We start from the raw sequence: 13598 nt of genomic DNA, 5'->3' as shown, positions 1-13598 counted from the left end.
AGGTGCTATTGTTAGCCATATTTCAGAGATGGAGAAATTGAGACTAGTCACAAAGACGATGTCCAAGGTCTTCCAAAGTTTGAATCCCACACTTTTTCCACAGTACCACCAAGCTGCTTTTTAAAAGAGTTTTCTGAAATTCTTGCTACATTCCCAGAATTGGGCTGAGAGAAATAAGTATACTAATTGTCCCGTCCTTTGTAGAAGGCATGTCAGTAGGGCATGTATTTTAAACTCTTTAAGCATTAGAGAAGATGGATTTGCAGTGATCCATTGTACCCTCTCCAGATTATGGCCAGGTTTGGTAGAAGGTGCAGCTCCAAGAATTTAAAGCCTCATTTTGCAGGGAAGACCTTGGTTTCTACAAAATAAGCCCCCATATTGGAAAAAGACAGCTTGTCAATGCCATCTGTGGCCTAATTGACCTCATTATACAGATTTGAGGGAGAGTTAGTCTAGAATAGAACACCTCTTATGTGAAAAAATGAGATAATTCAGATAATTTATTTGAATGAATCAAAGAGCATTTATTAAGCATTTACTATGTATAAATATTTAATAACTGTTTCAATTATGTGTGTATATAAAACATTCTTTTGTGCTTCCCAAGAACCACAAAAGCAACTGAAATTTTATAAGGATATTTTCAAATGGTAGAAAAATACTTATATAGTTTATAAGAAGTATATGCAAAGTTTTACAAGTGCTCTGAGCAAAACAACAACAAAAAAGTTCTAAATAACTGAATCAAAAGTCTAGACCTCAAGATATTTACAGTGTCTTTGTTTTGTTTTTCTATACAACTTAGTGTTGGGTACAGAGTGGTCATTCAAATAAACTTGCTGATTGACTAATTATGTCTTCTCACTTTAAAAAGCTATGCTCTCTATACTTTATAAATGACATGTTTGGAAATAAAATATTGAAAGGGAAAAACTGAAAATTAAAGAAACAGTTATTAAATTTTAGAGAAACTTGTTCATATCTCGTATAGATTTTCATTTTCCCAGATACTTTATTATGTCTATTATTTTTAATGGAAGATGATTGAAAGTGAAAACCTGAACCAAGACGATATCGTTAAAGAACTGGTAAGTCCAATCCAAATTTCATCATATGACATACATAGAAAAGTATAGGATTTGGAGGAAAGCAGAAATGATAAGGGGGTTGAAGGGATATTAAAAGGAATTCTTTTGTTCTTCTGGGAGAAAGAAATAAGCCAGATTTCTAACCATGAGTCTGGCCTCTATAAGCTCAGAAATAAAATGTGTAAGTAGGATGATTTGCAGTTTTGTCTTGAGAGGAAAAAATATATAAGTGATCAAGAATTATACTCTGTAATGGCAGAATAATTGTCAGATAATATATAATAACTGAATCTTTTCTTTTATAACAGTGCACATGCAATGGTTTATGTTTTGATGCAATTGATCAAGAAGGACCAGAAACTTTGAAACTGGAGATGTTTTTTTCAGGGTATCCATATATTGTAGGGTTAGCATCTTTTCCTAATTTAACAAGTCTCACAGTAGTTGCTCAAAATATTTCCAAAATCTCAGGATTGGAGTCATGTTTATTGCTTAAAGAACTTTGGATTGCAGAATGCCATTTAACGGTAGGTCTAAATGTTCTTATGTATATTTCATATTTTTGCTTTGAGAAAAAATTATACATATATTTTTATAAATGTATTTAACCTCCTACACATATTTATTTATTTATAGTTCTTTAACCTCTCATAAATTCTACAAAAGTAATATTTTCCATTTTTAAATCCTCAAGATTATAGAAAAGCACAAAAATTTTATGGTACCAGTACAACTTACAAGGATGGTTTTTTCCTAGAGTGGAAAATATACCTAATTTATGGATTTGTTATTTTTTTGTGTCCATTCTCTCCCCTCCAAAAGTGTATCTTTAGAAGACATATTATCTAGATCTATGTTCTGTGTGTGGGACCAGGAATACAAAGTACCTATTCCTTTCCTTAGAATTTGTTGGAGGTAGAGATGGCAGGCAGGATGGGTGGAATTTAAAAACATCAGCCCCAGTTTCCCCAGAATAAGAATTCAGTATACTCCATTTTTTTCCTTCATATAGAAAATGAAGTTACCAATTTTCATCGAATTTTACCACCTTCTCCCCTCTTTTGCACAAACTATCTTTAACTTGAATAGCTTGATTCTGTTGAATTTTTTTAAAAATGCTATTCTGTGTAGTAGAAATGGTATAGACTCCAAAATATAATCCCATTTGGACAATATTACTAACTTCTTTACCAATTCTGGTCTTTGTTCTTTGGCCAAATATCAAGGGCACAACCTCACTGAGTATTGAACATAGTAGTAATTTCCCTCTTACAAATATGTTCTCTTCCTTTTGCTATGGGGGTTTAATTTATAAGAAGGGATTCTGACTGCATCAAGTTAAACTTAACTTTGTGATCTACATATAAAATTAAGTCTCTTTGATGGAAGAGTAGACTATTTTAATAGCCTGTTGGATGACCTCCTACATTCTTTCATCCTCTACTCCTCTGTCAAGTTGATCTTCTTAAAGTACAAGCTTGGTTCTGTTACTTTCCTTCCCCTCCCATTCAGTAAACTCCAGTGGCTCCTTATTACCTACAGGATTAAATATAAAATCTTCTGATTGGAGTTCAGTGCCAAAGGACTGAAAATAGACCATGTTGTGCATTTAGAGGTCATTTATTCCAAAGTACATATGCATCCTGTTTTTTCACACAAAATCCTTTCTGGTTCTCATCACCTCTTGCCTAAACTATTACAAAAGCCTTCTAATTGGTCTCTTTGCCTCATATCCTTGCCTATTTTAATCCGTCTTTTATATAGCTAACAAAGTGATTTTTCAAAAACAGGGGACTGATTGCTGCAGTTCACTCCTCTACTCCAGTGGTTCCCTCTTTTCTCTAGTCTCTAATATAGTGTTCTGGGCATTTAAAGCCTTATATAATCTGCCCAACCTTCCTTTCAAGACTTATTACATATTACTCTATTTTCCCAACTTTTGTAGTCTAGCTAAACTGGCTATCCAGATGTTTCTTATATATTCCCTCTTTTATTTATATGTCTGTGTATTTAGGCTGTCTCCCAGGCCTGTCATATATTCCCTTGGAATGTCTAGCTTCTTTCAAGATTTAGCACAGACACTGCTATGTCATGAAAAATAAGATATATATATAAACTGTATTTATACACACATATTCTTGTATATATATGTTTGTAGATATACCTATCTATTCATACATTCACATATACAGGTATACCTATATTACATAATAGAATGACTATTAAGGAGATGATATGTTGATTATATACGTGTATGTATATACATTTTCTATATATATTTGAAGTATATAACACATAGACATACATTATGGATGTATACTTACAAGCTGTCTCCTCAAATAGAATGTAAGACTCTTAAGGTCAGAAATTATTTCACTTTTGTATTTTTATCCTCATCATCTAACCCAGGCCCAGGTATAGCAGGCCCTTGATAATTCGTACTGTTTTGTTTGATACAAATTAATTTCTAAGAGGAGGAGACTGGCTCCTGGAGGGATCGAGATAGGACTCATAGCTTTGAGATAATAGCTAGCATTTATAAAGCACTTTAAGGTTTACAAAGCACTTTACAAATATTTTCTCATTTATCCTTACACCAACCCTGGGATAAGTGCTCCTTTTTACAGATGAGACAGACAATGACTTAAGCTCTAATTACTTATCCAGGGTCACATGGCTAGTAAGGGTGTGAGGCCATGTCTTGCCTCCAGGTCCAGCACTCTACACTGCCCTACCAAATTGCCTCTTCTGCTTGAAAAGAATCTGTGAATTCTACATGGAGAAAATGAGGAACTAAAGATTTCCAGGAATGGTAGAAAAAGACACCAAGGCAGGATCAGGAATGGCATGTTTAGAAAGTTAGCAATAGGCCAGAGAAAGAGCAATGTGATTTTAATGCCAGCAGAAGAGTTTATATTTAATCATAGATAACTATTTGAGCTTACTTAAGCAAGAGAATATTTTAGTCAGACTTGCATTTTGGGGATATCACTACTACATCTGTGGAAGATGGATAGGATCAGAGAGACTGGATAGGATGAGACTTATAAGAGGTCATTGCACCAAGGCCCAAATGAAAAATGGTGAGGTTCTGAACAAGGTTGAGTTTAAGCATGTGTGGAGAGAAGGGGACAGATGAGACAGTTATGGAGATAGAATTGATATTTTATTATGGTGAAGAAAAGTGAATCACTGAGACTGCCCTTGAAGTTGAAAATCATGGTGACCACAAGAATGGTGGTGCTTTCAGCAAAAATAGGGAAGTTGGGAAAAAGTGAAAGTTTGAGAGAAAAGATGTTATGTTTTGAACATGTTGAAGTTAAGATGATTGTGGACATTTACTATGCAGTTGGTGACATGAGACTGAAGATAAGGAGAAAGTCTGGATCCATAGATCTGGAAGTCCTCTACATTGAGATAATAGTTTAACTTAATGACAGCTAATGAGATCACCAAGAGAAATATGATAGAGAGGGAGGGAAAGTTGATGACAGAGCCCTGAGGTACACTCATACATGGGAGAGTAGGGCACAAAGGATGATCTAGCAAAAAACAAAAACAAAAGAAGCAGCAAGACTGGAGGAACAAAAAAAAAAAAAAAGAAAGATGAATAATGAGAAGAGACCATTATATCCATAATAATAGTAGCTTTTATATTGCATCTGCTATGTGCTAGGCACTGTGCTAAGTGCTTTACAAATATCTCTCGATCCTCACAGCATCCCTGGAGGTAGATATTGTTATTATCCTCATTTTACACATGAGGAAACAGGCAGATGCAGGTGAAGTCATTTACCCAATGTCGCACAACTAGGCAAGAACTGAACTCAGATTTTCCTGACTCCAGGTCTTAACACTCTATCCACTGTGCTATCTAATTGCCCTATTTGGTAATTAAGAGATTTGGTAACCTTGGAAAGAGAAGCTTCAATTGAGTGATAAGGTTAGAATCCTTAGAAGCATAGGCTTGAGGAGAGAAAGGAGAGAAAGTAGAGTTAATAAAAGTGCATGTATTTTTCTAGGAACTTGGCTGTGATATGAAAAGGAAATAAAAACAATAGTGAAAGTTTCTTAAAAGATGAGGAAGATGAATATGTTTTTAGGTAGCAAGTATCAGCTTTAAAGAAGACTACCAAAGTAGCAATAATAGGCAAGGGGATTACAGTTGGGGACACATCATCAAGACAAGGAACATGCCCACTAGGGTTGGAGAAACAGGAGTTTTAATACATTTCCCCTGAGAGTGAGTCTCTTGCAAGGTGCTGCTTGGAGAATTTGTTGCATTACAGTCAAAAGTCTTTTGAGAAGGCTGCTTGGAGGGCCAGCAACTGGGAGGAGTGCTCAAGGGTTAAATTGTATTACAAAATATCCATATCCTGATGTGTGATAACATCTGGTCAAAATTTCAGGTTCCAGGTGTAGCCAGTTTTTTTTCCTTTTTTTTTAAACAGCAGTTTGTAGCACTGCAATCACAGCAAGATTGCCTCATAGTAGCTGCATTTGACACAAGGAAGGAGTCAGGAGATTGAGAATGAGAAAAACAAATTTATGGCTAGGTGGTCTGCTGGAGCAGATTGGAGAAGAGGGGATCTAGAGCACAAGTAGAGGGCTTAGTCCTTGAAGAGTCCTCTTTATCTTGAGACTAGAAGAAAGAATAGGAGATTCAGTGATTTTGAAGTATAAAATAGTGAAGTGAGAGCTCATTTTGAATGGCCTTTATTTCCTCAATAGTATTTAATAGTACAAAATATAAAGTGATACTTACTAGAACAATAATATTTTATATCAGAGGTTAGAACCTCTCTTTTGAAATAGAAGTAGCATACAGACTTATTTATGAAAGAAGAAAGAATTTAGAACAGCTTTTGTGGACAGCATGATTTTCAAAGAGTGAAAAGATTGGCTGAAGGGTTCTCATGAATTTTTAAAAGGGAAAATAGATATGATAAGGGTAATCTAGGATAGGGGCTGGAACAGGTAGTTGAACTGAATAACATTCCTTCTGTATCAGACTTTTATCAATGATATTTGCTGAAAATGTTTTTTCTACATACAATAGTTTATTTTTTCATTCCCTGTTTTCATTGGTTTTCCTTCTTTGAAACCTCCTTTTATAATGTAGTCAAAATGTCTATTTAGTTTTTATCATTTCTAATCTTTGGTTAAGAATAATGTGATTGTGAAAAGTACCTCTTTATATTGGTATCAGATTTTTTTAATGTGACCATTTTTAGCTTATTGTGATATCTAGTATTAGGTTTGCTCTACATCAAATTTTTCATAAAATAATTTCCATTTTTCCCAATTGTTTTTTTTTCAAATAGATACTTCTTTCTCCAGTAATTGATGTTTTGGGGCTTAAAATATACTGTATACTTCTGGAAAACTACTCTTTTTTCAGTTGTTTCTGATTCTTTTTTATTATAATTATACATTATTAATTTTATTATATATTATTAATATTATATTTATATATGTTCACTGATCTACTTTTCTGTTTTTAACCAATACCAAATAGTTTTGATGATTCCTTCTTTGTAATGTACTATGAGATCTGACCTCTTCCTGTTATGTTTGTTTTTTAATTTTTCCTTGAGACAGTCTATGCTTTTGCTCCTACAAGTGAATTTTATTATTGTTTTGTCTCATTCTATGAAGTATAACTCTTGGTTTTTTGGTTGCTATAATACTAAATCTGTATATTAATGTTTATTTTCATTATATTGACAGTCTAATAATTATCAGTGACTAATTCTCTAAAAACTGTGGATGTATTTATATAAATCTTGTGTTAATATCTAAATATTTTATGTTTTGTAGTTTTTTAAATGAAGTTTATTTTATTCTCCTTTTATATTTTGCATTTATGCTAGTTCTATATGGAAATGATGGTTTTTGTACATTTTTTTGTATCTTAATGCTTTAGTGGAACTATTCACACAATTCTATTGTTGATTCTCTGCACACCATCTGTAAATAAGGAGAATTGATTCACTTTTGTGGTGTTAGTTATACCTGGAATGGGGGTAGGAGGGAGAGGGCAATTAAGAGGGAAAAGGTGTCTTTTTATATTTTTAAAGCTTTTCCAGCAATAATTATTAGTTACTTCAGTGTCATTCCCTCCAGTTTTTAGTCAGCAGTGATTTCACACCGAGACCAATTTTTTCTTTGAGTTTAAAAATTAAGACTAGATTTTAACACTTTTATCTTAAAGAGAAAAATCTGAATTTGAAATAACTTCCACAAATGATCATCTTTTTCCTTTTCTACAGAAAATTGAAGGTCTACAAGAATGTAAAAATTTGGAAAAACTATTCTTGTATTATAATAAGATTACCAAAATAGAAAATTTGGAGCTACTAACAAAGCTAGAGGTCATTTGGTTGAATCACAATGGAATCAGAGCTATTGAGGTAGGATGAGTACTGTGAAGAGATTTGTTTTGTTTTCTGTAAACTAGACCAATTTCTTATAGAGCTTAAATTTAAGCAATGTTATTTATATTCAAGAAATGTCCCACACCATATTTTAGCTAAAGATATAAAAACTAAATATAATTTAAATCATCTAGACTAATCATCATATTTATGATTTAATAAATGTGGACATTTTTACTCAAGAAAATAGAACAATTATGAGAGAATAATGGAAAGTAATAAGATTTTGATTCTCCCCCTGCCTTTCTACAAAAGCCTCCCAAAGGAGCTGCTAAGAAGGAATCTCTGCACTCTTTTGGAGAACTTATCCTCAGAAATCAGAGAAGAAATTGGAAAACTGATTATCTCAAGATTTACAAATACAGATTTTATGATTTCATCTAAATTATAATTTTCCTAAATTTTATAGGGTTTGCAAAATTTGAAGAATTTGAAAGACCTCAATCTTGCTGGAAATTCTATAAGTAGCATTGGTAGGTAATGTTTACTTTTGCATCTGAAATAACTAAGTTATTTTAAAGAGGCTATATGGCCTAATGTTGCTGGGAAGACTTGAGTTCAAGTCCTATATGTGACCCATATAAATGACTGATCAAATCATTTAACCTCTGGGGTGTCCCAGGCAACTCTCTCAGACTCTCAGAGTACTGTTTGGCTTGTAACCCCAATACTCAAGACCCCTTAGTGTTACTATTCCTTAGACTAAAACTGCCTGCCCCAACCCCAGTAAAACTTCTTGTTTTCCTGACCTATTTTCAAAAACCTCGAGAAGAGTTTATCTATACCCTGGGAAGAAAACCAAACTATAAGATAAGCTGAAGGAGGGAAAGTACAATAAGTTTTAAAAGTATCATTATGGTCCCAGCCTGGGAATCCCATGATAGTCATGTTGTTTTTCTGGATCGTAAGGGTCTTTAGGGGTATGTAATGTTGAAAATCATGAGCTCAAGACTATAAATGTCACAACCCCCCTTTTGGGGGGATTAGACAGAGGAGAGGAAAATCTTGCATCAGGATTATTATAAAAGTCTGTGATTGTACCTAGAAGAAAAGAAGACATTTTTGCTCTGAGCAAGCTGCTTGTGTGGGCAGAATCCCTTTCCTTCCATTCTTCTCCCCTTTTTCCACCTTTCCCTGCTGTCTGCTGTTTTCTTCAAATAAAGCAGCCTTTCTCTGCCAGTATCTTATTGTCTCCTGTCTGCTCATTAGAGTGATTTCTGGGGGATGAGCCCTCCCCCCAAAAAATTACACTCCACACACAGGGAAGGTACCAAACTCTACTAGTAGAGAGAATGTCCTCACCAGGGTGTTCCCTATACTAGTGAAATCACAGATTACTTCCCTATCCCTATACTGTTAATGTTGGTTTTTTGACTTTTAGTCTACTCTTTTGTAAGAGGCATGTTAACCTATTTCTGTGATGATATATGATTACAGATTGATCAGTTTTTAATTGCAGTGATACTATCAAAATGTTAATTTTTTCTGTGTGTTACATAAAAATATCACAGTGAATAAAATGACATTTCATTCTTGTTTTACTATATGTATATTTTTTCAATAAAGGACAATGCTTGGACCTCAACGAACGAATAGAAAGACTAAACCTGTCTGGTAATCAAATATGTTCTTTCAGGGTATGTCTAAATAAACATTTCCTTTTTATTTGGAAAAAGAAAAAAAGTAGGTTAAGAAGCAATCTTGCTGATGGAAATGGAATGTATTATACATTATTGGAAGGTAGATTAATTAGTTGTTGCCCCATAAGTTACTCCAGGCAATTTACTCTGTGGGTCTTAGGGACCTTCAACAATTAAGACAAGCACAAGTCTTAATGTCTGTTTAAAAAATGTCCTGATCTTTTAAACTTAAATTTTAGGAGGAAAATTTTACCAGTGATAGATTAATGGCATTTTGTTTTTTAAATGTTTATTATAAATGAAATAAACAAATAAAAATAAAGAATTGGGACAAATTTAAATGTGTAATACATCTTCAGATAAAACCTTAATATACAAATTATTCTTAATTTGATTGCAATTATATATATACATATATATGTTGACAGAAAAAATTAAATTTATTTGTGCTGAATGCCTTCCAAAGATCCATTTCCTTGTTGTTGTTTTTAAATATTGTTATAAGCCAATGTGTTTGTTGTTATTTTGCTGACATTCTTTTGTCACTTAAGAGAAAAAGATCTTGGGGTTGGTTGGGACTTAAAGGTTCTCTGGTCAAAGCTGTTCATTTTAAGGTTGAGGAAATTGATATTCAGAGAGGTCAAATGGTTTGTCTGAAGTCATACACTTTAGGTCTTTTTTCATATTTGTCATTATATAGCATAACAATATTGTATTATATTAATATACTATGATGTATATGTAGGTTACATATAGTTTTGAGCTATTGTTAGAAAAATAGCTATTAATATTTTTGTACAGGTAGGTCCTTCAACAAATCATTAACTCTGAAATTCTCATATCTGATCACAATCGTCATTCCATTTCTCCTCTGTTTACAATCTTAAACCCTGTTCTTCATCCTCATTGTGACCTCCAACCCCTCCGTTCTTTCCAACTTCATCACCTCTACCCTGACTACACTCTCCTCTCTTCTTGACTACTTCGTGAATCAATTCAATTCTACACTGGCCTTTTCTCTAGAATCCCTTAAGGCTTTCTCTTGGAGTAAACATTGTTCTATTAGACCTTATCCTGGATTACTCCCATTATTCACTGCTTTCATTCCTATTTATGTGTTGCTAAAATAAGATGGAAGAAATCCAAAAACCATGCCTAATGGACCCATTATATAATCTCTACTGGTCCTCACCCTCTAAACAGACTTACTCTCCTAATCACTACAGGCATTTGCTAATCTTTTCATTGTTCCTCAAATATCTCATTGTTCACCTCACCTCAGCGGAGAACCTTGGCTTGTAAATTACTGAAAATATTGATGCCATCCATTAATGGGCTCTTTCTTATCCCCTTCTCTTCATTTCACATCACTTAGATGCCTTCTGCCACAATCTCCTCCTTCATCTGTATCTCACATGAAAAAGGTAGACTTTCTTCTTGCCTAGGCAAACCTCTCTGCATGCACAAATGACCCCATTCCAAGAGCCACATATTAAAGGGTGCTATAAAAACTAAGAGAGACTATATCTGTAATCTCTGAGAAAGAGAAGTGGACCTGAGCAGGGGTATTTGAAGTGAGAATTAAGAAGAATGGGCAAATGTGAGTGATAATGTGGAGATGGAATAAACTGGAGATGACAATTGTTTGAATGTGGGGATTAAGAGAAGGAAGGATCAAAGATGACTCTTAAATTATGGGTCAAAGTGGTGGGTGCTGCCATCAACAGAAATTGAAGTGGTAGGGAGAAGGAAAGCCTTGTGGAGGTGCAGCATTTGGAGGTTACAGATATAGTTATCTGCTCAGGAGTAATAATTGAAGCCATAAAAGTGGATGAGATCGGGGCAGCTGGATAGCTCAGTGGATTGAGAGTCAGGCCTAGAGACGGGAGGTCCTAGGTTCAAATCCGGCCTCAGACACTTCCCAGCTGTGTGACCCTGGGCAGGTCACTTGACCCCCATTGCCTACCCTTGCCAATCTTCCACCTATAAGTCAATACACAGAAGTTAAGGGTTTAAAATTAAAAAAGAAAAAGAAAAAAGTGGATGAGATCACCAATTATGGAGGTAAAAGAGGTCTGAAAACAGTATCTTTTCAGCAGACAGCCCTTTGTCATCCTTATTCTCTCACTTCACATTAGTTCTTCCCTATCTACTGACCACATCTCTACTTATACAAACATGCCCCTGTCTTCTCCATCCTAAAAAGTCCTCAATCCATTTGTCCTTGCCAACTATCATCTTGGGTTTCTTTATCCTTCCAGGTAAACTCATTAAGAAGACCTTCTACACTGTATGCCTCCACTCCTCTCACTCTACTCTTAATCCACTGATTTCAATGATCTAATTGCTGAATCTAATGACCTTTTTCAACATTCTTGTCTTTCTGTAGCCCTTAACACCGCTGATCACCCTGTTCTCCATATTCCTAAGTTTTCATAATACTACTCTATCCTGGTTCTCTCCTCCTTAGTCTCCTTTGCTGGATCTTTGTCCTTCTCATGTCCATTAAGCATGGGTTCCCAGGTTCTGTCCTGGGCTTTCTCTTCTCCCACAATACTATTTCACTTGTCAGTCTCATTAACTCCATGGTTTCAGTTATCATCTCTTGATTTATCATTCTCAAATCTACTTGTCCAGCCCTAACTTCTCTCCCAAGTTCTATTCTCACATCTCCAGCTGCCTGCTGGACATCTCAGCATTCAATAGTAATGATAGTACAGCTTAAACTCAGCAATGGCCAACACTGAGCTTTTTACCTAGCCCTTCTCCAATTCTAAAATTTCCGATGAAGTTAACCAACTTGCCCATAATCACATTAGCTGGTTTGTTCACTTCCAGCTTTATGAGAAGGCTGGGTCAAGTAAGAGGCAACAAAAGCAGTTAAATTGAAGCTAAAAAGAAGTAATTTTGAAAGATTTTTGAATTACAAAAAATTATAGGAATTGGATTTATAAAGGGTAAATTTGAAGAAAAGTTGAAGAAGGACTTTGGGCTACATGACAAGGGGAAGAAGAGTCAAAGGAAGGGCTCTTTAAGAAGAAGAAAGTCAAGGAGAATGGAACCCTAGAAAGAAGAAAGTTTAGTGATGTAAGGAAAGGTAGTTGAATGTTGCTGTTGCTATCAAGATTCTAGTAAAGCAAAGAAAAGAACAACTCTTCTCGAAGATGAAGATTGCTGCCCCAAAACAGCTGCCAGAGCAGTTTTCCAGAGATATCACTTACAATTAAGCTCTGCTAGAGAAATAGCAGAGCAGCTAATTATTTGTAGATTCTAGGCAAAGGCCAAGAAGTTTCAGGGAATGTTGCTTTCATGATAAGGCAAGCAAGCAGTCTAGGTTCATGAAGGGCTTTGAATGCCAGACAAGAGTATCACAAAGACTGTAGGGAGGCACTAGAGCTTCTTGAGTAGGGAAATGGCGTAAAGTGACTTGCCCAAGATCACACAGGTAATAAGTGACGGAGGCTGGATTCAAACCCAAATGGCCTGACTCAAAATTCAGTGTTTTTCCCTATACAACATGATCTTTTCTTTTAATGAGATCACAGATCCATCAAATTGTCCCTTCATAGAAGTAAATAGTTCCAAACTCTCTGTTAGAATATTGTAGTAATTATTTTTTCATGTTCTTTAATAACATACAACTGGACATAAATTTTTTGGTTTTTCAACATATAGTTTAGCCAATACAAAATTTTCTCACTAGAGAAATACACCCATAGATAGCTAAATTGTATTTCTGGCAACTAGTTTGGCGCATTGGATAGAGTACCAGGCCTGAAGTCAGGAAGACTCATCTTTATGAGCTCAAATCTGGCCGCAGACACTTCCAAGCTTTTGACCCTGGGCATATATATCACTTAATCTTGTTTGCCTCCATTTCTTCATCTGTAAAATGAGCTAGAGAAGGAAATGGCAAACCACTCCAGTATCTGCCAATAAAAACACAAAAGGGGTCATGAAGAGTTAAATTTGACCGAAATGACTAAACCCAAACCGCATTTACATTTTAGGTACATATATGATTATGCTCCATTACTTTAATAGATGTAGTCTTTTTTATATGTTCAGATACCTTATCTAGGCCATTGATTAATGCTTTGTAACTGTCATTATTTTAGGAACTCACTCACCTAACCAAGTTACCCCGTTTAAAAGATTTGAGTCTGAATGATCCTCAATATAAACCTAATCCAGTTTGTCTGCTCTGTCATTATTCTACACATGTGCTATATCATTTGCCTCGTCTTCAAAGACTTGACACATTTGATGTGTCACCAAAACAAATCAAAGAACTGGCTGATGTAAGTATATCCATAAATGTAACTAATGTAACTAAACTTAATTAACGTAACATGTCTGGTTGAGTAATTTTCTTATTGTAGTTGTGTGTCCACAATATGTATTAAAGAAGATTGTTAATCATATGAATA

At 34.7% G+C, this 13598-nt stretch overlaps 1 protein-coding gene across 1 annotated transcript in view; it reads left to right on the top strand.

The window, feature by feature from the left end:
* Positions 1 to 1043: 1043 nt before the first annotated feature.
* LRRC9 (leucine rich repeat containing 9) overlaps positions 1044 to 13598 on the top strand; it is a 101844-nt gene continuing 89289 nt past the window's right edge. Inside the window, 6 exon segments of the mRNA XM_044659962.1 lie at positions 1044 to 1091; positions 1400 to 1618; positions 7364 to 7504; positions 7938 to 8001; positions 9095 to 9165; positions 13287 to 13469. Of these exon segments, the coding sequence (XP_044515897.1) occupies positions 1044 to 1091; positions 1400 to 1618; positions 7364 to 7504; positions 7938 to 8001; positions 9095 to 9165; positions 13287 to 13469 (726 nt within the window).

This window comes from Gracilinanus agilis, chromosome 2 (assembly GCF_016433145.1).
Source record: "Gracilinanus agilis isolate LMUSP501 chromosome 2, AgileGrace, whole genome shotgun sequence".
Taxonomy (NCBI): Eukaryota; Metazoa; Chordata; class Mammalia; order Didelphimorphia; family Didelphidae; genus Gracilinanus; species Gracilinanus agilis.
The sequence above is the reverse complement of the archived record's forward strand: the minus strand, read 5'-3'. Positions and strand labels throughout refer to the sequence as shown.